Here is a 24,746-nt window from a genome sequence, read left to right on the forward strand (position 1 = left end):
ACATGTTTGCACTTGAACTCGTCGGCTTTTTCGACAATCACGAGACACTGGGGATGTCTTTCTGAACTGAATCCCAATGGGTTTGGTTCTTTGGTTTGTTGGTTTGTTGTTAAACGCCGCCCTCAGCAATATCCCAGCTATATGACGGCGGTCTCTAAATAATCGAGTCTGGACCAGACAATCCAGTGATTGATATCATGATCTTCGATCCGCGCAGTGGGGATCAACACCCGATCACGTTAGTTGCATCTCACGACAGGCATAGTCGCCTTTTAGGGCAAGGATGGGTTGCTGAAGACGTTTTGTATTCTACCCCGGATCACGCGTCTCAATTGGTGTGGAAGTGAAGCGATTGAATGTGTATGGTTATATGACGCTTTTAGCAATAGACTGGCAATATCTCGGCGGGGAAAACAAGAAATGGGGAATAGAATCCAGGCCCTCGGGGTGACGAGCGAATGCTTCAACCAGGAGGCTACTCCACGCCGCATGGAAGACAGAAAGGTATGCAGTAATTTGTATCAATTTGTATTTTGTTGCAATCAAACAACAAATAATACATTTTAATTTTGTGGAAAAAACAAGAGCTTTATTAACCTGTGGCAAAGGGTATAACATAGAATGTGAATACATTATAAATTTGTAAACTAAATATATTTATATTTCATTGACTGGCACACTGGGGTAAGGAATTAACCAGCATCTGTACGAATTTCAACTTCTTTTTTTGCACTCAAGTAAAAAAACAACCACAAAGAATACGGAATTCCAATAGGAGTTGGCCTTCATAGAGTTGTCACTCTGGTAACATAATGCAGCCACGTATTATAGATAGGATTTTCCCAATAACGCTGCCACAAGACAGACATTCTTTTCGTTCAAGAGATTAGTATTAGAAGGAGGGTCAACAATCATATTCATCACGATCCTATAACATGGATTGGTTATTTCAGAATGTTTACCATGACAAACAAATAATAAACCATGTATTCTGTCAAGGCCAGGCAAATTAACTGTTTTTGAATTCAAAATGTATCAAGACACGATGAAGGACAGGGGGTATGGCATATTATTTGATTGAGCGAATGAGTGAGTTTGGTCTAACGCCGCTTTTACAAGTATTCCAGTTATATCACGGCGTGTCAGCTTGATGTGGGAGAAAAACCTGAAGTGATCCAGGTCTCAGACGTTTCCCACTCCGGTGAAACCCACGAGCAGGGGTATGGTGCTGACAAACTTAGAAACATTATTCGGGGTTAACCAGGATTCGAGACCACAATCGTAGGTTTCTGGCGTGCCCAGGGGACGTAATTCTGCACAGCGAATCGCGGCGCCTTAGACGGCCTGGCCACCCGTGCCCCCCATTGTTTAATATAAGGGTGGATCATAATAAGATGTAGCAGTATCACGAGGAGTATATGTGGTTTTATGCGCCCCGCGTTAGGTTTTATTCCACGAGGCGGATGAATAAAACCTAGTAAACGCCGAGTGATACGCTCGTACAACGAACAATCTGCCATTGGAAAATAATTAAAAACACCTTAAAAATTGATAGAAAACATTTGTTCAATTGAGCTGAGGTTAACTTGTGTTGTGTTACGTAACTTGCATTGACTCCTTAAACACGTGCAGCTTTTTGCTTCGTAGCAGTGTATAAGGGTTTTATTCTCCCTCTCATAAATCAACGTGCAGCCTGGTTGGTTTGTGGCGGGGTATAAGGGACAAGGGATATATTCACCCACTCAGCAATTTATTTCCCTCCCAGACAGGATACATAGTAGTTTATCAAGGTCACGTGAACCAATCAGATCTCATCATTCTGACATGGAGGTCAGATTAATAAACAACACTTGGTCCTTTGTGACAAATTATGTTGAATATTAGTTATAAATTATAATATGAAACTCATGTGATGGTTATAATTGTGTGATCTTTTGCAATTTTGGGCATGTATTTCATACAATTTGTACAAGGTGAGACAAAGTAGACACCCGTTTCGTTGCAGAATGTCATCATTTCACATGTTGGCAATTTGTTCATATATTCTCAGATGTTCATAAATGTTCGTAGGCTGGACAGCATTTCTATCAAGAGCAAGATAGTTTCCCATCGCCTCAGGATGTAGGTAATCACCATCTGAAACAGATGTCAACAAGGCCTCTGATCATACATTGGGACAACGATTGATTATGATTGATTCACTTGAATTAGAATATAGAATGGCCAAGACATGATAATGAGTATATTCTGTTTTTGAAATATATTATTGTAAAATAATGAAGATTCCAAACAAATAGTAGAAAAACAGTTTCATTTTAGTGTCACTCATGGAGAGTCTGGGTTAGAACTGGGCCCGAACGTCGTATATGTATATGCTTGTTGTAAGAGGCCTGGTCAGGCTCCGTTACGTGATTGTATGTCAGTTTGGTTGCCTATGATGTCATTCAATGGATTGTCTGCTCCACACTCGACTATTTATAGACGTGACATAGCTGGACTATTGCTATGTGTGGCGTTAAATAGTCAACAAAAATATACGAACAAATCATATCACAAGTGCAATGGAATTTAAAAACAACAAAACATTATTAATAAATTGATGTAAATTAAAAGAGAAACTCATACTTTGATCCACGATGGATGCAAATTGCAAAACGATAATGCACTCATATCACTATTGACCTCCATGTTTGCCATAAACGTATTTACTAAAACTGTTATTGAGTTTAGGGTTAAAAAAAGGCAATAAATACGAGAAAGAATAAGAAATATTCGAGACACTTATAGTAAAACAATAGTGTAGTTGCGGTATAAAACGACTTCGATGACAGCGGGCAAGAGAAAGACCATGTGCAGCAAGCCGGCAACTGAAGGCAGTGACATGTAAGATTGAACGTACTTCCATCACCCATACAGTGGGCTACAATACGAAACAAGCCATGTGAAGTTGCTGGTTCGATTGAAGTAATATCATTTTGAAGTAAAACAAATCGTGACTTTTAACGAGTCAAATAAATATCAACGCTAGTTACTTATTAAAACATATGATTTATTGATCTTTGCTGACGTAACACTACTTTTGTGAGACGTTCAAGGGCAGACAAAATCCGTGAAATCCTTCATTCCTACAGAATGCCAACGGTCCTACAGAATGTCCGTAGTATTCTGATGGCAAGACCAGACATCCTAATGGAATGCCGGGGATTTCAATGATTTTTTTATGAGATTAATAGAAAAATGAAGGCCCAGTAAAGACAATAGGATGATGTCACTCGAGTTATAAAATAGCAACAAAGACAACTGTGTACACTTTGTTTTCGGACCAATACTACAATGCTATATGACGAACATTGTATAACATGAAAAACAACGCATACATGTACATATAACAGGGAATCTTGTTTGGGGGGTTTGGCAATGTAAATGTCTGATTTTAAAATGACACGCCGATGCAAGACAACACGTTCTTTTTTAGCCTGAAATCGCTAAGGTTACAACTAGGTTGATAAACTTGATATTCTCAGAAGAGGATTTTGTGTCTAAGTTTGTATTTTCAGCATCATAAGGCCCACAGGCAGTATTGACAGTGTTAGTATGATAACCCTACATGAAATTGGAATGTGAAACTTGTGGCATGTAAAGGCGTCAACCTACCCATCACACCTGTCTCTGTGGATGTCCCTGTTGTGCCGTTATAGGATTCCAGGCTGCCACCTACAGTAGTAGGGATGTACACAGGATTAATACGCAATCCGGGTTCTTGTTGATCATTACCAGAAGCAGATCCTCCCGAGCCGACTACAACATTGTCCTCAGCCTGGTGTACAGTGTGGTCAGAAGAGGGATATCCGGCTGCGACCCTCCGTTTACCCTGTCACACAGTAACATCTACGTTATCATATGTATGTGTGTCTTCTGATCTTGTCACCTGTTTTATCCAACGACAAAAGAAAAGAAATAGCCCATGTAGCGGCGAGCTAGTGACTTCTCCACGTCGACATATATGTAATATATATACAACTGTATATAGGGTATTGTTGTCCTGAACATGTATATTTTTTAAATGCAGCCACCATTCAATCATATCAATGCACATTGTTATTTTTCCAACCACTGTAAACATACCTTGAGACATACTAAAAAGATAAAACTTGGCAAAACTGATCATCAAGGTTGAAATTATAATGTCAGATGTTCTGAAAGTGAAACACAACCCTAGTCTCTGAGAAAATGGCATCACAAGTCAGTATTTCGTGTGTCCACCATGTGCATTGATGACTGCCGTGCAACGTCGATACATGGAATGGATGAGGCGGTTGATGAAGGTCATAGGCACTTGAGCCCACACTCTGAGGAACGTTTAACACAGTTCAGTTGTAGTTGTCGGCCTTGGTCAGACGTTCTGATGCCATTCTGCTGGAGGAAGTCTCTCGTTGCTCTCGCAGTGTGGGCACGAGCGTTATAATGCTGAAACTAGGTCTTGCGGTGATGTGCCAAATGAGGTATGGCGTGTGGACTCAAGACTTGATCAATGTACCGAACTGCACATTATTGGGACACCATTGCCTCTCCCTGTACCGATGTTCTGGGAGACAACAGGGTCGGCCCTCTGTGCAAGACCAACCTCACCCCACACTATGATGCTCGGACGTCCCCACGTCTCCCTAGAACACAAGCATCCAAATTACGTTCCCCATGACGTCGCCAGACACTCTCTCTGCCATCTGCTGTTGAGATACAATGACGGCTCTCGTCTGAGAAGAGGACTCTTCTCCACTGCTTCTGGTTCCAACGCTGGTGCTGTGATGCCCACTGAAGACGGTCCCGGCGATGACGTGGTGTCAGAATGGGTCCTCAGTGTGGCCTGTGACAGTGGAGGTGTCTGCTCGTCAATCGTCGACGCACGGTGTCAGCACTAATGTGTCGCTGGTGTGTCTCCATGGTCTGTCGAGGAGCTTCCGCAGCAGTAACAAAGCGATCTTGAGGATGCTGTCTCACAATCTGACAAACCTGACGTCGGGTGGTGACCCTTGGCCTTCCACTACGTGGTCGGTCATCTGTAGTGTTGGTGGTCTGGTACAGTTACTGGAGCCTGTATATGGTCCTCATGTGGACAAATGCATTGGCTCCCTGCCGAGCGGTTAGTCCAGCTTGCAATCGCCCAAGGTCTTCGTGGCGCTGATTTCTTGTCAATCTTGGCATGTGGTAGCAGTTCAATAACGAATGAGTGTTATCCGATCTGGGTGGATTTTTTTAGGGCAAGAAATGGGGGAACGCATATACATTTCAATTTTCAACTCACGTGCATCAGGTTACCATTACCATTGCCGTTGCCATGGTGCGTTTGGGCGATCAGTTTTATTGTTATCTGCATTTTTTTATCATCAAATTTCATTTTTCCGGACAAGGTATTGTTAAATTTTAGAAACTTGAGCAAAATTACCCAGATATTTAAATGACAACTTTTCATGCAACTTTTCATGCAATGTTACTTAGGGTGACGTTTCTTTTGCGGTTCAGTATATTTAACGGATAATAGAACAGTATTCACAGATAAACTACTTATTTCAGAATAAATGACACAGTTTAACTTATGTTGCAATGATCAGAAACGAAAGGATGTTTGTCATGAATAGCATACCCAGGTCATAATTGTAACTTATTAAAGGAATACCTTGATCAGTAAGACATAATCTTTTGTCGGAATAAGTTGACAGACTTCAGATTGATGCTTTGTTGAATTTCTTCAAGACATCAAATCGCCTGTCTCTGTACCTTATACAAGGTGGTACATTCGAATCCATCAGACGCAAATTGTTCCATGAATGACTAGACAATTAACGGTCTCTTGATGTGGTTCCGCACATGTTACTGGAAAATCAGTTTAAATACACACGAAACTTGAAACAGAAATTTCAGAAAACAGCAGAAAATATGATCAGGTTATTCAAATATTCGTCAAATATAAAACAACTTATCAGATTGCTGTGTCATCATTATGCACTGTCATGTCTTTCGTTTTGTTAATAGAGGCATAGAGCTCATTGATTCGACTTGTATTATCTTCGGGAATAATGTGCTGTACGACTACACCAAGGTCATTCTTAGGATTGTCTGTGGATGTTGCCGCTAACGATATCGCGTGTGATTCATCCTTCGTTAGCGAACTTGATCTGTTTTCAGCTTTGTTGACGAAGTCCCCTGTACATGCATAACCTGCTGCATCTATTACAGTTATGTTCTTTGATCAACTTGGAGCATCATTCAGCTCCACGGTAGCATAAGCTGAACTTCCGGGTGCCCCTACAGTTGTGTACGGAGGGGAAGAAGGCTCAAGTGATGCCCGTGGTTTTATTCGAGTTACCTGTTTTCTTTTGACGAGAAACACGATGATGATGACGACGATTATGAGAAACACTATCGCACCAACAACGCAGGCAATAACAATTGGAATGAAGGCTGTGGCTAGTCCTTCTCTTTTGGGGACATCAGCTGATTTGGTTCCTGCAACGTCATAGGGCGTTTAAGTCATAGTTAGATACACCTCCTCAAATAACAATACATAAGTTGCATTTGCATATGCAGGAATTGTGGCATTCGTCAACCTTATGCAGGTTGCGTGTTTTGTAGGGATTGAACTGTCATTTCTATAATATAAACACAACGAATATATACACAACATGCGAGTACACGCACAACAGTAGTGCTTACCGGAACACCGAAGTAGACATTTACAATATTCATATGCAACAATGTACCCTCCGTGTTTTGAATGATATATCCCTATCACAACACTATTGATATTTTCACATGAATTGAAATCAAACTGCCTCAGTGAAGATCCGGTTTCGAATTGTTCTTTGTACTCTTTTTGTGAGAGCCCACTGGTCAGGCTGGCTCACTTGGTGGGTGCATGCCATCTTTTTTCCAGTTGTGTAGATCGATGTTGGACAGTTGGGTCCATATACATTTTTTTTACAAACTGTCGCGATATAACTGGAATGCTGCTTGGTGCGGCGTTAAACAATAAACAAACAAACATAATCTCATCCCATACGTAAAAGTTATTAAGAAACACTGTGTGCTCTGGAGAGACACGGGCATAGTGATTACTGGACAACCGACCAACAGGCAAATAAATACCACTAAATATTAATACATAGTTTATCCAGTATGTATTCAGTCTAGAACATTGGAAGACGTTTACCACTTCAGACAAACCAGTTGATACAGTGTTTGTCAGACAATTGGTATTCGGACATTAGTGTATATATGTGTATGCACATTTGTAATAGAAAAGCAGAAGTGGAGTAACAATACTGGCAATAAAACGACAAAACCCTTTCCATAATCAAATTAAATATAATACAAATTCAAAGAACGATTCCGATTATGTCATAAACATGTGTTTATGAATCACAAATAAATCGTGGTGATACCAGGTGCTCGTGAGTCATAATCATAAAACATCTGGACGTAATAGCCACTCATATCTCAGCCTCCTCGACAATCAAGAAATACTTACTCTCAAGGAGTTTCGTTATGCCATCGCAGGTCAGATTCCAGTGTTTCTGTTGACAGTTGAATATCAGCCTTACACCACCCAGGTGTGTTTTGGTCACAGTAAAGGTTTGTGTTGCACTATCAATGCCAGCCCCGGCACCACTGACATTCAGTAATTGTTGGACGTTCCCTGTCTGTAGAGTGAAGTTGGATGCTACAGGACAGTTGTAGCCAATAATGTCCACTGAGAGAGGCAGCTCTTCATACAGGGCAAGCTTGCCAGTGTCCTTGTCACTTGATATGCTGCAGGTTGGAGTCTCTGAAACAGATGTAGCTTCCTGTCAAATAGTCGAGAGATAAATAAAAGAAATGAAAACGTTGTAATATTTTATTTTTGAGCTACATAAATTGTATTGGTGTGCTTTGAGGACTATTTCACAATAGTTGTTTTTTATAAGAAGATATTGACTTTGATTAACAAGACACACGTCTTGAAATAAACTGATTTCACAGTATATTATAAACAAATGGAAATGAGGACTGCAATGTTAACATGTTATATAATTGGCGTCTTCAATTCATTGCATTGCGCAAAAACTGTAAGTGTGGTGTTGACCTGTACCAATTTAAGCCTACTAATCAGGTTCTTTGCTTCTTTGAGATAACGTAAAAGTCTCACTGAGTTCAGTCACACCATCACAGGTTAGATTCCATTGACTGTTATGACAGCTGAATACCAGTCTTACAATCCCCAGGTGGGAGTCCGTCACATTCAGGGTTACTGAATAATTGTTGTTTGAAACACTTGCTACAGAGCCAGCTTCCATCAGCAGTGTTGTCACATTCGCGGTCTGGAGTGAGAAGGTGAGGGCTGCGGAACAGTAGTAGTCTTGTATGTCCACTGTGAGTGTCAGCGCCTGATACTGGACAAGTACATCAGTGTCCTCCTGACTGGTGATGCTGCATGTTGGTGTCTCTGAAACATTACATACCACCTTAAAATGGTAACATAATTTGAATATATCGAAGATGGTTGGAATATTGTATTGGCATATCTTCAAAACATATTATATAATGAAACATTTCTATTGATATATGGAGATGATCAGATGATGAAATTGCTGAATTATCACCATGGTGTGTGTATATGATTTGTGAATACATTGCATTATTAAATCATTTTAAAAGCAAATACCTCCACTAAGATATTTTGTTTGTGTTTTAATACGGCATTCTGCAATATTCTAGCTATATAACGGCAGTCAGTAAATAATCGTGTTTGGACCAGGCAGTTCAGTGATTGAAATCATGAGCATGAACCATTCAATTGGAATACACTGTAATTAACCAAGTCAAAGAGCCTGACCGCCCGATCCATCTATTCGCCATTTAAAGGCATAAGCTACTGGGAACCTATATTCTTACACGGAATCCACACGGATGACCTCTACTAAGCATCAATATGTATATAAACATCAACACTGGTCGACCTCTTATACCCCAAAGAAACGGTAACACAATGGGCGTAATGATGTTGTGTCTGAAGGACCGATTGTGCTCCACCACTGCAGCGTCCATGTAACGTTCACCTGTGCGTCGATAAACAGGTATCTGGGTATCTTTTTACAGCAAATTGAAACGGACTCATCCGAAAAGAGTACTTTTCACAACCTGTGATACTTCCATTACAGATGATGTCCCATTGTAGCCTAGAACTGTTGATACCGATAAACGTGTACCTGTTGTCTGATGTCAGCTGGCAGATAATGAAATGTCTGTGGGGTGTCTGTTCCGTGGGTTGTCACCACGCAGCTACTGGTCATCCTGTCTTGTGGAGGTTTTGGGGAGACCTGATGGAGGACGATCACTCACGTGTTGTGTCTGTTGGAACCGAATCCAAAGAACTGACTGTAGTGTTGTTGTCGAGCGCAATCTATAACCATGTTTTGCAAGATGCACTGTACGTGCTGCATGCTTCTCTCCTGGTAAAATGAATTTTACCAATTCCCCATTTGCTTTGATTACGCAATGGCAAATAATCATGCGAAATTTCCTCAAAGACATCAATATTTTCAGTCTGTGTTCAACAGTGTTAGATACAAAATTCTGTGTTTGAATTTGTTGTTTTACAGAGGCTTGTTCTGTCAAAACCATTAACTATTATTGTGCTATTGCCGATTCGGTTTTACTTACTATTTGTCTTTGTTTTTTAAGTGTATACAATTTCCACACATTTTTGACCGAATTTCTTCGTGAAGAACGTTCCGAATGCTGCCACTGATGATAGAGGATGGTATGTATCATTTCGTTTAAGTTTATTTGGAAGGATCATCCTAAAAACGGATGTCCACGAATAAGCCGTAATACGTTGATAAATTATTGATATTGCTCTGGCGTATCACCTGACGTACTAACCGTGGCGAAACGTACGAAGAGGCAAGTGCAAATTTAGACAATAGCTCACTCCAGCGACAAACATATATGTTAGCAACACTGGTACACGGGTCATGTACACCTTATGCTACATAACTATTATGCATGCACGGATTACATTTCCTTCACATTGATAAATGCAATGTTACGTTTTTATTAAGGAAACGTTTCATTTTTCATTCCATCATACTTGGTGTCAACAACGATATAATGTCATACAGCAGAAAACATATCGAAGTTGACAGAAGTAGAAATACCTGAGGAGCATAAATATTATTGTGTTTTCTTCATTTAGGCCGATTAATTGTCACTCTGTTAATATACCCACCATATGTCACTGTAGTTTTATATAATATAACACACTGCATTGTATCAGTATGCCGCTCATGCTGCCAAATGAATTTACAGTTTATCTAATGTTTCACGCATGAAACATCGGCATATGTCTGAACAAATATGCATCGTGCTGTTGTAGATGGACACACCGAACTCACCATCAAGCTGCGTGTGTAAATATATCAAAAATATGTTGCTCGGATTTGATATGGGTGTATTATACTGATAAGTGAGTTGGATTGTACACGGATATGGGCCAGGGAAGTGGAAATACGCTTATAAACGAGTTAATCAGAACACAAATACATAAAGTGCCAAAAAACAACAACGAAAATACAGTTAATTTTAACAGACCACGAGATTATCGACCTGCAGTTAATGAGTCTACTCACGGTGAGGATGTGTTTACAGATTAAACGCTAAAGTAGATCAAAACGAGACATTGTTTTGAGTATGTCCATTTTATTATCTTAAACATTTTATCTCAATTATTTATCTGACTAAATACTTATGGTATTAAAGGAACATTATTAAAATGGTTTGAACAATTTTCGATTGATAATAAACGAAATGGCAACTACTTTAGCACCAGGTAGTCTCTGCAAAATACTCCTAATACCTCCTAACAATGTGGAATACTGTATCTGAAGAAAATATATCAATTGGCTCATATTCAGTTTTCGAAATGCATTATCATGCAGTCATAATTACAAACATGTCATTAACACAACTGTTGGAATCAGAAACTGTCAAATTATCCACTGCCGCCTCAGATTCGGGTGCAGCGACTTGAAAGACATACATTCAACAGATTTTTAACTGAAAGTCAAAGCTCTCCTTGTGGTCACGACTATGAAGACGCAATAATGATAAAATTAGAAGTATTATATAAAAGGATATGCTATAACTACAGTACTCCACCCGTGCGAAGGACTCTCATCAATGTATCTTGTGATTAATACTACGTATAATCCCATCATTCCATCCTTGCGCTGGACTCTCATCTGATTTAAATCACGTCCATACTTCCGAAACAAATTCTAGTTGATTTAAACTTGATCAATACTCTTAACACTCACATATAATATGTATATATGGATCTTGTAATTAATATTACGTATTATCCCATCATTCTATCAAACCCTGACACTGTTGATTATGCCTCAGTTGATCACTGACAACCAAAGTATATTTTGTGTGGTTATTATGTATAAACCATAATTTCCTTCTGTTACATGATTTTTATACAGGTAGAGGCTTTTTTAGAATAAGCGTTGTCTTGTTCACCAATCCCAATTTTCAGTCGAAATATGTTTAGACTGGTTTAACTTTAAATGCATTAATTTAAAATTAACATATCTGAACTTCTTCACCTGGACTGAAAATTGATATGAATATTAAAATTTTAACAATATGAACATTATAACCCAACATGCATAAACACGCTAATGACATTGATGAGCAGTACTCCTTTGTTCTCGTTTTATTTGCCCGGTACTATGAGTGCCAATCCCGTTTCAATGAAGCGTGTCTGAGCCCTTACTTGTCCCGGGGACGCAAAGAGGAGTTATCCTCCTCAATATCAAATTTGGCGCTTCCATGATGGTAATTTGTATTATTACCATGGCAATGGAAGTGTGATCTTAATTCAAACTTATTAATTAATGCAGTTATATGAAACGGTAATAATAACTTGAAAACACACACATATAAGAGAGACACACTGCAGAGTAAGGAAATTATTTACAGGCGTGTGCTGGACCACTGCTGTGCAACATTAGTGAGTGAGTATGGTTTTACGCCGCTTTTAGCAATATTCCGGCAATATCATGGCGGTGGACACCAGAAATGGGCTTCACACATTGTACCCATGTCAGGAATCGAACCCGGGTCTTCGACGTGACGAGCGAACACTTTAACCACTAGGCTACCCGACCGCCCTGCTATGCTACATTAAACATGGACATGGAGCAGAACAGATTAAGCCTGATAATGACCATAGCCACGAAACACAATGAACACAGTTTCCAGGTCTTTGATAATGTGACAAGCCTGACCTCATTAAGATCTTCTAAGGAGTGACAGTAAAACAGACTTGTGTAAATGGTTCTGGAAATCGTTTCGGCACACAGCTGCTGTACGAGGGGTGTTCATTAAAGATAATTCCCTAAACCACTTAGGGTTATCATATTTGGTTGAAATTCCACATGTGTAATGATACATGTTTCTATGGGTTGTGTCTGAGTTTGCAGCACCGAACTATTAATCTTACCACTTTTACAGGTGTTATGATCGCGTAGGGTGTGACAATGGAGCCAGTAGAATACCGAGCAGTGATTAGCTTTTTATATTTGAAAAGTCGCACACCAAAAGAAACTTTCGATGAAATGAAAGCAACTTATGTGGAAGATGCCCCATCGTATGACGTTGTTAAACACTGGCATCGCCAGTCGGACATCTGTGGAAACAGCTGATATTCCTGGTCGCCCCCATTCAGCCATTGATGAGGACACTATCCATCAGGTGGAGACCGCCATTTTGGCAGACCGACGTATAACTGTTCGCCAGTTAGCACATGATGTCAAGATCAGAGTAGGGTCTGTGGACAAAATCATCCATGACAATTGGAGCATGCATAAGGTGTCTGCACGATGGATTCCCAGGTTGCTCACACCTTTCCAAAAGCAGGAACTAGTCAATTGCTCAAATAATATTTTGGACATGTGCCCCCCAAAACAGGCAAACTTTTTTGGCAGACTGATCACACAGGATGAAACATGGGTCCATCACTATGATCCTGAGACTAAAGTTCAGTCGATGCAATGGAAGCATGTGGCGTCACCACCCCCAAAGACGGCACGTGTCCAACCCTCTGCAGGCAAGGTCATGCTCGAGGTGTTTTGGGACCAGCACGGAGTAGTGATGATGGATTTCTTGGCAAAGGGTACCACAATTACAGGAGCCTATTATGCTTCACTGCTGCGGAAATTGCGGGACGCTATCAAGCTTAAAAGGTGTGGCATGCTGACCAAAGGTGTCCATCTCCTGCAAGACAATGCTCCAGTACACAACTCTCATGTTGCCCAGAAAGAAACGTGGTCCTGTGGCTATGAAATCCTTCCACATCCTCCTTATTCTCCTGACTCTACTGACCTTGCACCATCTGACTTCCACCTCTTTCCAACCATGAAGTCATTTTTGAAGGGAAAACGTTTCACAGATGATGAAACACTGATATCTTAAGTCAAGTCCTGGTTTGAGACGCAAAATGAGGGCTTCTACAAGCGAGGTCTCCATAGTTGCATAAAACTATGGGAGAAGTGTGTAACTCTTGGTGGTTCCTATGTGGAGAAAGACTAATACCTATGCCAAGTTTCATTCCAATAGGTCCATCGGAAGTGGATCAGGGGACATTTTTAATGAACACCCCTCGTATGTCCCCTTGTCATACTATCAAGGGTACTGACAGGCATTATTATATACTTCAGTGTGAAAGACTGAGATTTCTGAAGTTGAGAAAAGTGATTTTTTCATTGCAGTGAACATAGCCCTTGATATTTCACTGCAGTGAACATGCCACTTTGACTGAGCTATTGTCAACATTAGTTCAACATTGACCAATGTACGAGTTGATATTGCTTGTTTTACTCTCGAAGTTTTGTCGTTATAAACTGTACATGTCTTATTGAACCCGTCAATGGAGACTTTTCGTTTCACGAAAAAGGCCATTTTTGTTGCTTGACCAGCATGCATTCCTTCGCGTCTAACAGCGCTCTCGTAACTTTGTTGATTTTGTATGTAATCACATTAAAATGTATGAAATTTGCCTGACCCTAAATATTTTTGGTGAGTTTTTTATGTGTGTTTGGCTAACTCAGAACTACTTTTTAAGTCGTAATTACAAAGGGTGGCGATACGTCTCTGCGTGTTAGGTAGATACATTTTACATTTGTTATACAAACAATAAATCCGGTAGAGAACTACACAAACATTATATAATAGATACGATATAACATGGGTCTCGTGAAATACCAAGTTTATCTCATCTCGTGACGGGGAAAAGTAGGTGGCTACACCACTCGTGAAAGTATCTCCTGTCCCCCGTCACTCAATAAGAGAAACATGATATTTCATTTGACATATGAAATGTCCTCCATTTATATTTGCATCATAACAGTTAGACTTTACACTTATTTTATAGCTTAGCATGGACATATTGTCACATGTGTGGATAGGTTATCTGATTCAGAAATATCATCACATCACTGTTGAACGAGACTAATAAGGTGAGCACCAGGCAGGGTAACAACAGGTAGCATGTTTTAAAGTCTTTTGGTTTGACATCGCAAGGGGATCTTTCGTTCTTCAAGGAGAATATGTAAACACTACAGGAGGCGGTAATATGACGATATAGCGATACACATAGTAGTATACTGTTTATATAACGTATCAGCCATATATGTTAACTTTTGATGAGTGTGAATGACTAATAATAATCAACACACTTGTACATAAGATTATCATCAGTGCCTCTTTCGAATTGATGAAAGTAGCCAAATCTGATTTGATTTTATTGTTATCAAGTTATTGACGAGACTATATTTATCTTGAAATTGATTGGGTATTCCACAGCGTAAGTAGAATCATTATATATTCACACACACGTCTATGAAACCACTGCCCATACACTGGAATAGGGTGAGGTCTTTAATTTAAAACTTCAAATTGAAGGAAATGTAGTTTTCCGACGATTATCAGACGACACAGATTCCATTGGGCGTAAACGGCAAAAGAGGTATGACAGTGATATGAATGGATGAGTGAAAATCAGTGATGGCACCAGGTTTGACATCGCGTTCTACCTTGTACCATGGAAGGTCCCCATAGCGATTTTCTTTTATATTTTAACAGTTATTTGGAACAATTGCTTAAAGTGTACTGATTGGCATTGGGTTAAATTCACTGGGAAGGAAAGTGATCAGGCAATCAGTATAAATATAAACAATGTAACTGAATATGAGGATGTTGTATAACGTACTGTATTTATCTAGTTTTTGTAATAAATACAATATAAAAAATAAAACCAATTGTATTAGGTTATTATTCAGTGAATATTTGAGCATTATCCAGATTCCATAGATGGTCTACCTACTTGTGACCTGAAAATTACAAGAAGCACTGTCACTTCTTGCGCCATCTTCACATGTCCATGTGCCTGCATGCGGCTGTACTACATTCACAATCCTCAGATCAGTGTGAGTTGCGTTGATGATGTTTGCATTGAACCCTTTCACAGTTGTGCAGCCCGAAAATGATGTTTCGCATGTTGGGGCCTTTAGGTTCCCAGGTCCTACATAGATATGATTGGTAAAGGGTTTGGACGTCAAGCAGGTCAACTGTGCAGAAACACCAAGGTAGGAGATATCAGGACAGAGGAGCCGAACTGTGCCTGTAGAGAACAGAGAAATGTCAGAAATATCATACTGTCCATGTGTGTTTATGGTTAACTGGCGTGGCGCATATACAAGTTAATCAAAATAACGGGTTTTTTTTCCTTTCACATCAGACTTGTTTCCATGTACTTACTGTTTGACATCTGTCATAATCTAGTATTGATAATAGATTGCACAGAAATAAGGTCCACTTATCAGTATTTAATGAACAATTGGTTTTACAACTTCATAACTTACAGTTTGATAGATGCATTAACCATGCGATGATTAGAATGTAGATGTCAGATGCCAACATCAACTGCAAAAACGATTTATAACATTATAATTACTTACATTTAGTACTAACTACTAAATGACTTTATCGCGCGTATCCAAACCATGGGCTAATTACGTCTGTAACCCAATCACCCCTCGTAACTCAATCACCCCGGGCCACCACTCGGCACCGTGCCCGGGGAATAATCCCGCGCAAGCATCATCCCGCCCTTTGTTAGTCCGTCATTCGCGAGCAGCCCTTCCCCAAGTACACACGTGTGTCACTGTATCTAATCGCTTTCCCATTTTACGTTTCCTTTGTACCCAGTCGCGAACGTTTCGCCGATTACGCTTTGAATACCATCTATTCCAACACTCGCCGTATCGCATTTACACAATCGCGACCGTTTCGCCGATTACGCTTTGAATACCATCTATTTCAGCACTCGCCGTATCGCATTTATTCCGCTCTACTCCCGAACTTCACCCTCGGGACAATTTACGCTTGTGGAATACCAACTCACCACCCCGACTTTTCGTGATGCCTCCCAAGAGAAGAGCAACCGTCAACCACAAGCTTGTGAGGGGAGCCAAGCAGGCCAGGACAACCAGAAGACAAACCCCGGGAGTACACATTGTACAGGAGACAACAGCTGATGGTGAGTCTGCCAATTACGGAAATATCGAAGGTGGCAACAGAATTAACGTACAATCGGCGCAGCTTGTAAATGCCGCGCAGGTTGCCAACTCGGCTACCCAGGTAAACGAGCAACTGGGAAAAATACTCCAGTTGCTGGAACATTCAGCGCCCGGCCCGGTTAGCGCAAACCAACAGGTAAGGCTTGGTTTTAGTTCTCCCGCCATTTCGCCCAACATAGGGAGAATCCCCGATGCGCACAACGAGGCCGACGGTGACGCGGCCCCAGCCAATCACATCGCTGGATACGGGGATTCCCTTTCCTTCCGTGCGGACGGAATAGACGCGCACGTCAAACAACAGGTGAGGGAAAAAATCTGGCGTGGCGAGTATGTCGACCTCGGCACAATACTACCAAACACCGAGGGAAGTCACGAGGACGGTACGATTACCATGGCGTATGACTCCTCAGGTAAGGTAATTTTTAAACCAATAAAACAGCAAGCAAAGCGCCTGTCCCTGGCAAGCTGGACTTCAGCTTTCCACATTTTCATGTGTACTTACGTTAGTAGGCACTCCGAGGTCCGCACAACCCAGGGGTTGCTGTCCTACATGGAAACCATAAGAACGGCGGCACTTCGATTCGGGGGGGATGCCTGGTCAACCTACGACCAACAATTCCGACACAGAATGTCAAGGGACCCCTCACGACGCTGGGACAACATCGACGGGGAGTTGTGGCTGAAGTACATGGTAACACAGCCGGTACTACAACCAGAATCAGGCGGACGGGGCGCAATGACACGCGTACAGGGGGACATCGCCAGTCAGGTATGCTGGGATTTCAATAAATTTGGCTGTAGCAGGGTCAACTGTAAGTACACTCACAAATGCGGTAAGTGTGGCAAACATTCCCATAGCTCTAGGACCTGCTTTCGAGGGAATGGGGTCCAACCGACCCCATACAAGCCCAATCAGCCCTTTCCTAACAGAAAACCAGCCGGCAAGGTAGGTAAATTCAATGGCCCCTTCCCCCGTGGATCTCAATGAAATGGCACCCTGGTTACGCCAATATGCTAGGGTCAATTACAGAGATGCAAATTATTTATGGGTAGGTTTTAGCTTTGGCTTTAAGCTCGAGTTCCAGGGAAGCCGCACGGGTCGCCTGGCACGAAACTTGCGATCAGCCACACACCAAGATACGGCAGGCTACGTGAAACAAAAACTACAAAAGGAAGTCGACCTTGGCAGGATGGCGGGCCCCTTCAAGGACACCCCCCTAGACAACCTCCAAGTATCCCCAATAGGCCTGGTGCCCAAGAAGCAGCCAGGATATGGTCAGCACCTGGGTAAGCATGCGGAGGAATTCCGTCTAATTCACCATCTATCCTATCCCAGGGGTAAATCTATAAATGACTTCATAGACACAGAGGCCTGCTCCGTTGTGTACGCCAGATTTGATGAAGCTACCCAGATGGTGCAACAACTGGGAAAGGGAGCATTACTAGCAAAATTCGACATTCAGTCGGCCTTTAGAATTATACCAGTCCACCCATCCGATTTCGAGCTGCTAGGCATCAGATTCGAAGGTGAGTTCTATTTCGATAAATGCTTACCATTTGGCTGCTCCATATCTTGCGCCATATTTGAAACGTTTAGTACCTTCTTGCAATGGTGCACGCAATCGCATCTTCCAACGTGTCCGGTCATGCATTACCTGGATGACTTCCTAACGGGGGGCACAGCAGGCACCAGCCACTGCTCAGACAACCTCAACGGATGCGTGAATACACTTGAACAGCTTGGGGTTCCTATTGCGCACGACAAGACGGTGGGCCCCACAACCAAACTGACATTCCTAGGGCTGGAAATCGACACCATTGCAATGCAGATCAGAATCCCAGAGCCCAAGATCAAGGAGGCAACAAGGGAAATCCAAGACATCCTGTCAACAGGTAACATCAAGGTCACAAAAAGGGCCCTTCAGTCCCTCATAGGCAAGCTTAACTTTATGTGCAGGGCTATACCAATGGCAAGGGCATTCAGCCGCAGGCTAATCGATCTGCTTAGCAAAGGTAAGCAACCATTTCACCACATTAGGATTACCAGCTGGGTCAAGGAAGACCTACAAATGTGGTTAACATTTCTTACGAGTTATAACGGCATTTCAGTGTTTCAGGACCAACTATGGGTGGACAGCGATTTCCTCCAGCTGTTTTCAGACGCAGCGGGTGGCGCCGGCTTTGGGGCCTACATGCAGGGCAAATGGTTTAACGGCGCATGGCCACCCCGGTGGGTGACGGATGGAACTACACGGGACTTGACGCTCCTGGAGCTGTTCCCCATCACACTGGCCATCCAAATCTGGGGCAAGCAACTCGCAAACAAAAAGGTCCTCTTTTACTGCGACAACCAAGCCGTCGTAACAATAATCAACAAGCAGTCAACCAAGGCCCCCAGAGTGATGAGCCTACTCCGTCGCCTAATCCTGCAGTGTCTCCGATATAATATTATGTTTAAGGCAAAGTATGTATGTTCCACTGCTAACACTATTGCCGATGCTCTCTCGAGGTTTCAGCTCAAACGCTTCCGAGAGGCAGCACCAGCCGCGGACCAGAACCCCACACCTATCCCGTGCAACATATGGCTGATCTGAGGCAGGAAGCCGGCAGACTCCTACAACAATCTCTGTCTACTAATACATGGGCCACTTACCAAAAAGGCATCAATGCCTTGCACCAGTTCCGGTCCGCACACCAGCTACAAGAGGTGTGGCCAGTCCCGCTGGATCAGGTCGTAAACTTTATTGCTTATCTGTCAGTCACTCACCACTCCCCTAACACAGTCAAGACTTACATTGCAGCGCTGTCTTCACACCACAAATTCCACGGGCTCACCGACTGTACAAACCATTTCCTGATAGGCAAGATTGTAACCGGCTTACACAAATCAGCGGGCCGACCAGACACCAGAAAACCGATCACTGCAGATCTGCTGCAGGTAGTAACCAACAATCTGCCTCACGTATGCTCATCAGCATATGAAGCCAGGCTGTTCAAGGCAGTTTACTGCACAGCCTTCTTCGGTTTCTTTAGGGTTAGCGAACTCGTCCAAACTGGACCCTCAAAAACAGGTTGCGCCATCCAGAATTTAAGCTTCTCGGGCAACCCCCAGCAGCTTTCAATCCATTTACCACACTCAAAGTCTGATCAGTACAGGATGGGGACAACAGTTACAATGTCACCTATACCAGGTAATCCGCTATGTCCGGTAGTCGCCATCAAGCACTACCTGGAGGCGCGCCCCTCCGGCCCACAACATGCATTCGTCCACTTTGACCATTCCCCCGTTACAAGGTACCAATTCCAGGCACTCCTAAAAAAGGCCTTAGCACACAGCAACATAAACACGGCCTGCTATTCTTCGCACTCCTTCCGCATTGGGGCAGCCACATCAGCAGCCATGAACGGGGTGCCTGAACACCTCATACAACAATACGGCAGGTGGAAATCAGATTGCTACAATGCTTACATACGCCTACCAACAAATTCAATGTTGCACAATTAAATCAAATAGTCTTTCATGGTACTTACTACACTTCTTATTGTTTACAGTTTGGATGGTGGGATCCAGCTACATGGCCAGGGCACGGCAGTACTTGCTCCTGAAGGGCACCAGCCCGAACCAACCGAGGATGCTATGGCTGGCACGAGGGGGGATGAGGTGGAAGGAGCTGGACACCATTCTGGATGCACAGGTCAAGGCGACACGGCGCAGCCCCAGAGCCCTCATCATTCACCTGGGCTCCAACGACCTGTGCTCGGTCAAAGGCAGCCAACTCTACCTTGACATGGTGGCATCAATCCTTCGGATACAACTCCAGCTTCCTGACACCAAGATCATCGTATCCTCAATGCTGCCCAGGCGCTACTGGCACGATGCCAGGGATCCACGAAAGATCGAGGGGATGCGGAAGAATATCAACCGCCGACTGACCAACCGAGTCAAAGAGCTCGGCGGTACAACAGTGCCACATCCCCAGATCCTGGCATCTGACAAGACATGGTACGCCTGGGAGGGCGTCCACCTCAGTGACAAAGGACTGTGTGTGTTTACGGACAATTTATTGCATGCCCTGGCGCTCGTTTTGCGCCAGTAAGGATATTATCTCCACAGGTTAGTGTTTCCTTTCAGTGCATAAGCAAGCCGGGCAACAATGCTATCTCCGCGTATCGCGTGGCCGTGGGTGTGGGGTAGCACTCTGGTGCTTTGTGGCGGGGTTCTTGTGGGCTACACTGCTAGTAACAAATTAACTTGCTTCCAAATTAATACTCGTGCTTAAGGCTACCTGCTTTTCAGCGGGAACCTTTCCGGGGTTACCTGCTTCTCAGTGGGAACCTTGTCTTTCCCGACTTTTCAGCCGGGGATTCGTAGAATAACATACGTTGGGGCAAACAGTTGCCACGTATATGGGCCCGGCGGCGGAAGTCGTCTTGTCAAGCGGTAGCTGACAGTTGGGTCCGCGGCGGGAGCCGCACAATGGTTTTGCTAATGGGGCCGGGCAGTGTGATCTGCTTTGGCCGGCTACCTGGGGCCGGGCAGCGGCAGTCTGACTTAGGCCAGCAGCGTGGAGCTGCTTTTGGCAACGTGGGAGTTGCCAAGCAATGGTAGCGTTTAAATATGCTACCGTGGGGGCCGGACAGCGGTAGCAGTCTCAGGCCAGCAGCGCTAGCTGCAATCGCCGTCGGCCACGCGCGTGGCCATGGCAACGGTAGCATTTTTGGTATATACAATTAGCAGCTAAGTAGCCCACTAGTACCTGCACACCCTCGGCCATTTAACCCAATCTCATCTTCTGTTTTATTACAGGCACGGGCACCAACGGCTCGGTGGCCCGTGCCTCTCCTTGGCATATCGCGGGATAATTACATTTAGTACTAACTACTAAATGACTTTATCGCGCGTATCCAAACCATGGGCTAATTACGTCTGTAACCCAATCACCCCTCGTAACTCAATCACCCCGGGCCACCACTCGGCACCGTGCCCGGGGAATAATCCCGCGCAAGCATCATCCCGCCCTTTGTTAGTCCGTCATTCGCGAGCAGCCCTTCCCCAAGTACACACGTGTGTCACTGTATCTAATCGCTTTCCCACCCACCCACCCAGCTTGCCACTCCTTTTTCTTTCCTTTTCAGCCTGACGTGTCCTCTTCACCTGGAATGCTAATCACTTCTTTTCTTCAGCGTTTATTCTATTACAGGTACCAGCAGAGCGGATTGTATATATGTAAATAAACCTGTACATATGTAAAATAGGTTTTCAGAGCGCTTGTATATATGTACATACTTCTAAACGATTCTGATATATGTAATTAAACATGACTTCTTAATAGCTGTATATCTGTACATATGCAATACCTGTCTCAACAATAAACTATGTCGAGGTGTGCGGGGTTTCTTGTGGGCTACACTGCGGCGGGGTTCTTGTGGGCTACACTGCTAGTAACAAATTAACTTGCTTCCAAATTAATACTCGTGCTTAAGGCTACCTGCTTTTCAGCGGGAACCTTTCCGGGGTTACCTGCTTCTCAGTGGGAACCTTGTCTTTCCCGACTTTTCAGCCGGGGAATCGTAGAATAACATACGTTGGGGCAAACAGTTGCCACGTATATGGGCCCGGCGGCGGAAGTCGTCTTGTCAAGCGGTAGCTGACAGTTGGGTCCGCGGCGGGAGCCGCACAATGGTTTTGCTAATGGGGCCGGGCAGTGTGATCTGCTTTGGCCGGCTACCTGGGGCCGGGCAGCGGCAGTCTGACTTAGGCCAGCAGCGTGGAGCTGCTTTTGGCAACGTGGGAGTTGCCAAGCAATGGTAGCGTTTAAATATGCTACCGTGGGGGCCGGACAGCGGTAGCAGTCTCCGGCCAGCAGCGCTAGCTGCAATCGCCGTCGGCCACGCGCGTGGCCATGGCAACGGTAGCATTTTTGGTATATACAATTAGCAGCTAAGTAGCCCACTAGTACCTGCACACCCTCGGCCATTTAACCCAATCTCATCTTCTGTTTTATTACAGGCACGGGCACCAACGGCTCGGTGGCCCGTGCCTCTCCTTGGCATATCGCGGGATAACCATTGTTTATGTGACACAATTCATATTTTTATGGCCGAACCCCATGTTATTTACATCCTAATAATATACAAAAATGTCTGGAAACGTCCATACTTCCAACTTCATAAAAATGAGCTAATTGAAGTGGTTTATTCCCAGTCCATAAATGTTATCACGTACCACTTTCGGACACCCAGTGAATTAAATGATCATGTGACACAAATAAAAGAATAATGTATCTGTATTTTCTCCCTGTTGCCCTGCTATTCTACATATTATATGAAGCCAAATGTAGTTCCTTTATGTGTATGTTGAATTATCATTACCAGATGTTTCATCTGAGTTGAGAATGCGCCCCTCCTTACTGATATGTTTCTCTATTATGCATCGGAATTACTGCTCGTATTGTAATTTTAAAACATGTGAATTTAACCAACAAGTTTAACTTTAGGTAAATTGATAACCTGATGTCGTTCAATGTCGCACCTGAACTAGCAATAAAAGGGACAATGAAACAGCCTTGTTCAAATCTGTCCATTAAGATTCAGTTTGACGAAACATATTCACAATATTGTATGATGATAGTCAATTCCCCCTTTATGTCGAGGAATATTCATACGGCTCATTTGGTATCTACCTTTCAAAAATGTTGAGGCACAATCGAGCCTCCAAAAAAGTTTAGGGTGTTTGGGCAACATATGACTTGCGACCTATGCTCACCTTTTCCTGAACATCTTGTATCATCCCTAATCGATAGAGTTTGTAGCAGAGATGTTTTTTCTTATGGAAATGTTAAACACAAAATCGATAAATCGGCTATTTTCTTGAGTATAGTAATCACCTTTTCGTAGATTACTGTTTTGGTCGTAATTTGTGTCATTTGGTTTTGAGACAAACATATGGTTATGTCAAAGGAATGGAAATACAAAGACATCGAATGTCCTGAAACATAATCCATTTAAAATGTCTCCCCATCCTAAACCTACAACTGATTAGACCTTACCCTGTGTAGTAACGGGTAGAGGCAACATGACGTACTTAACATGCACTTAATATTTCAAGAAATTGTTCTGTCATTGCAATTGTATTCTCGATCCTGTGTTGTACTCGAGGCACGTTGGAACTTAATGTCCTAGTCACATATTTTAAGAACTGTTACCACATTATGCCACATTTATGCGTATATAGAATGTGTTTCTAACATTGTATATATAACTGCATTTGCTGTCATATATTTATGCACTCAAGCCCGGATGTAGCAGGGATGAACTCTGCCATGCTACATTTTGTACATGCGTGTCATACTTGGAGCGGAATGTCTGAAGAACTCACCATTCCTAAAAAGTAATGGATCAGAGGCCCAGCAGTGGCCGAGTCCCATTATTTTAAAGAAATGGAGAGTTACGTCGACATTCCACTACCTGAAACACATCCCTATTTTTACACTTTAACAAAACATTCTCCTGTGGAAAATATTTCAAGAATAAACAAGAATTTGTAGCTGAGGTGGAGAAATAGACGTCCAGACATCAAACGATGCGGGTTCGAAATCTGCACGGATCGAGTCAATAGGTTTGGGTGTTCATTTTTTCATGTTGTTAATAAGGATGGGTCGCAGCGAGGATAATCGATCACGGGCATGCAGTCAAACACTTTGATCTTTTAATATATGCAAACATCCTGAGTTCAAAGTTAACGTGTCTAAATGATTAGAAACTCCCCTGGTAAGATTGCATGTTTGGGAATGTGGAATTAGTGCGTCAGTGTTTTCGTCATTTAAAAACGGAGGAAAGTCAAAACGTATCGACCAGAGCCGAATACTCTACTCCTAACGAATGTAGGGACGCATAACTATTTGTGTCGACATTTCCTCATATAAGTTTATGACCTTTCCATATTCAAACCTAATTCTCTGGTATTAACGTGTCATTCGCAGTTGACAGACTTTTTCCTAAACAGAAGTACAGACACATATAGCATTTAATACACCCACCTTCATGGCTGTAAAGAACTGATGATGA

General features: G+C 42.8%; 1 protein-coding gene and 3 pseudogenes across 1 annotated transcript; 3 read left to right on the forward strand and 1 right to left on the reverse strand.

The window, feature by feature from the left end:
• Nucleotides 1-2,017: 2,017 nt before the first annotated feature.
• Nucleotides 2,018-15,868, reverse strand: LOC139457012 (uncharacterized; annotated as a pseudogene).
• Nucleotides 15,869-16,057: 189 nt separating this feature from the next.
• LOC139458173 (uncharacterized) lies at nt 16,058-17,553 on the forward strand (annotated as a pseudogene).
• Nucleotides 17,554-17,560: 7 nt separating this feature from the next.
• Nucleotides 17,561-21,024, forward strand: LOC139458174 (uncharacterized; annotated as a pseudogene).
• LOC139457983 (integrase/recombinase xerD homolog) lies at nt 19,165-20,324 on the forward strand (the record flags this gene model as incomplete). Its single annotated transcript, XM_071239312.1, has 1 exon — nt 19,165-20,324. A coding segment is annotated over one exon (1,020 nt), but the record flags the coding sequence as incomplete, so codon positions are not given.
• Nucleotides 21,025-24,746: the final 3,722 nt, after the last annotated feature.

This window comes from Haliotis cracherodii, unplaced genomic scaffold, assembly GCF_022045235.1.
Source record: "Haliotis cracherodii isolate W230 unplaced genomic scaffold, xgHalCrac1.p SCAF_12, whole genome shotgun sequence".
NCBI lineage: Eukaryota > Metazoa > Mollusca > Gastropoda > Lepetellida > Haliotidae > Haliotis > Haliotis cracherodii.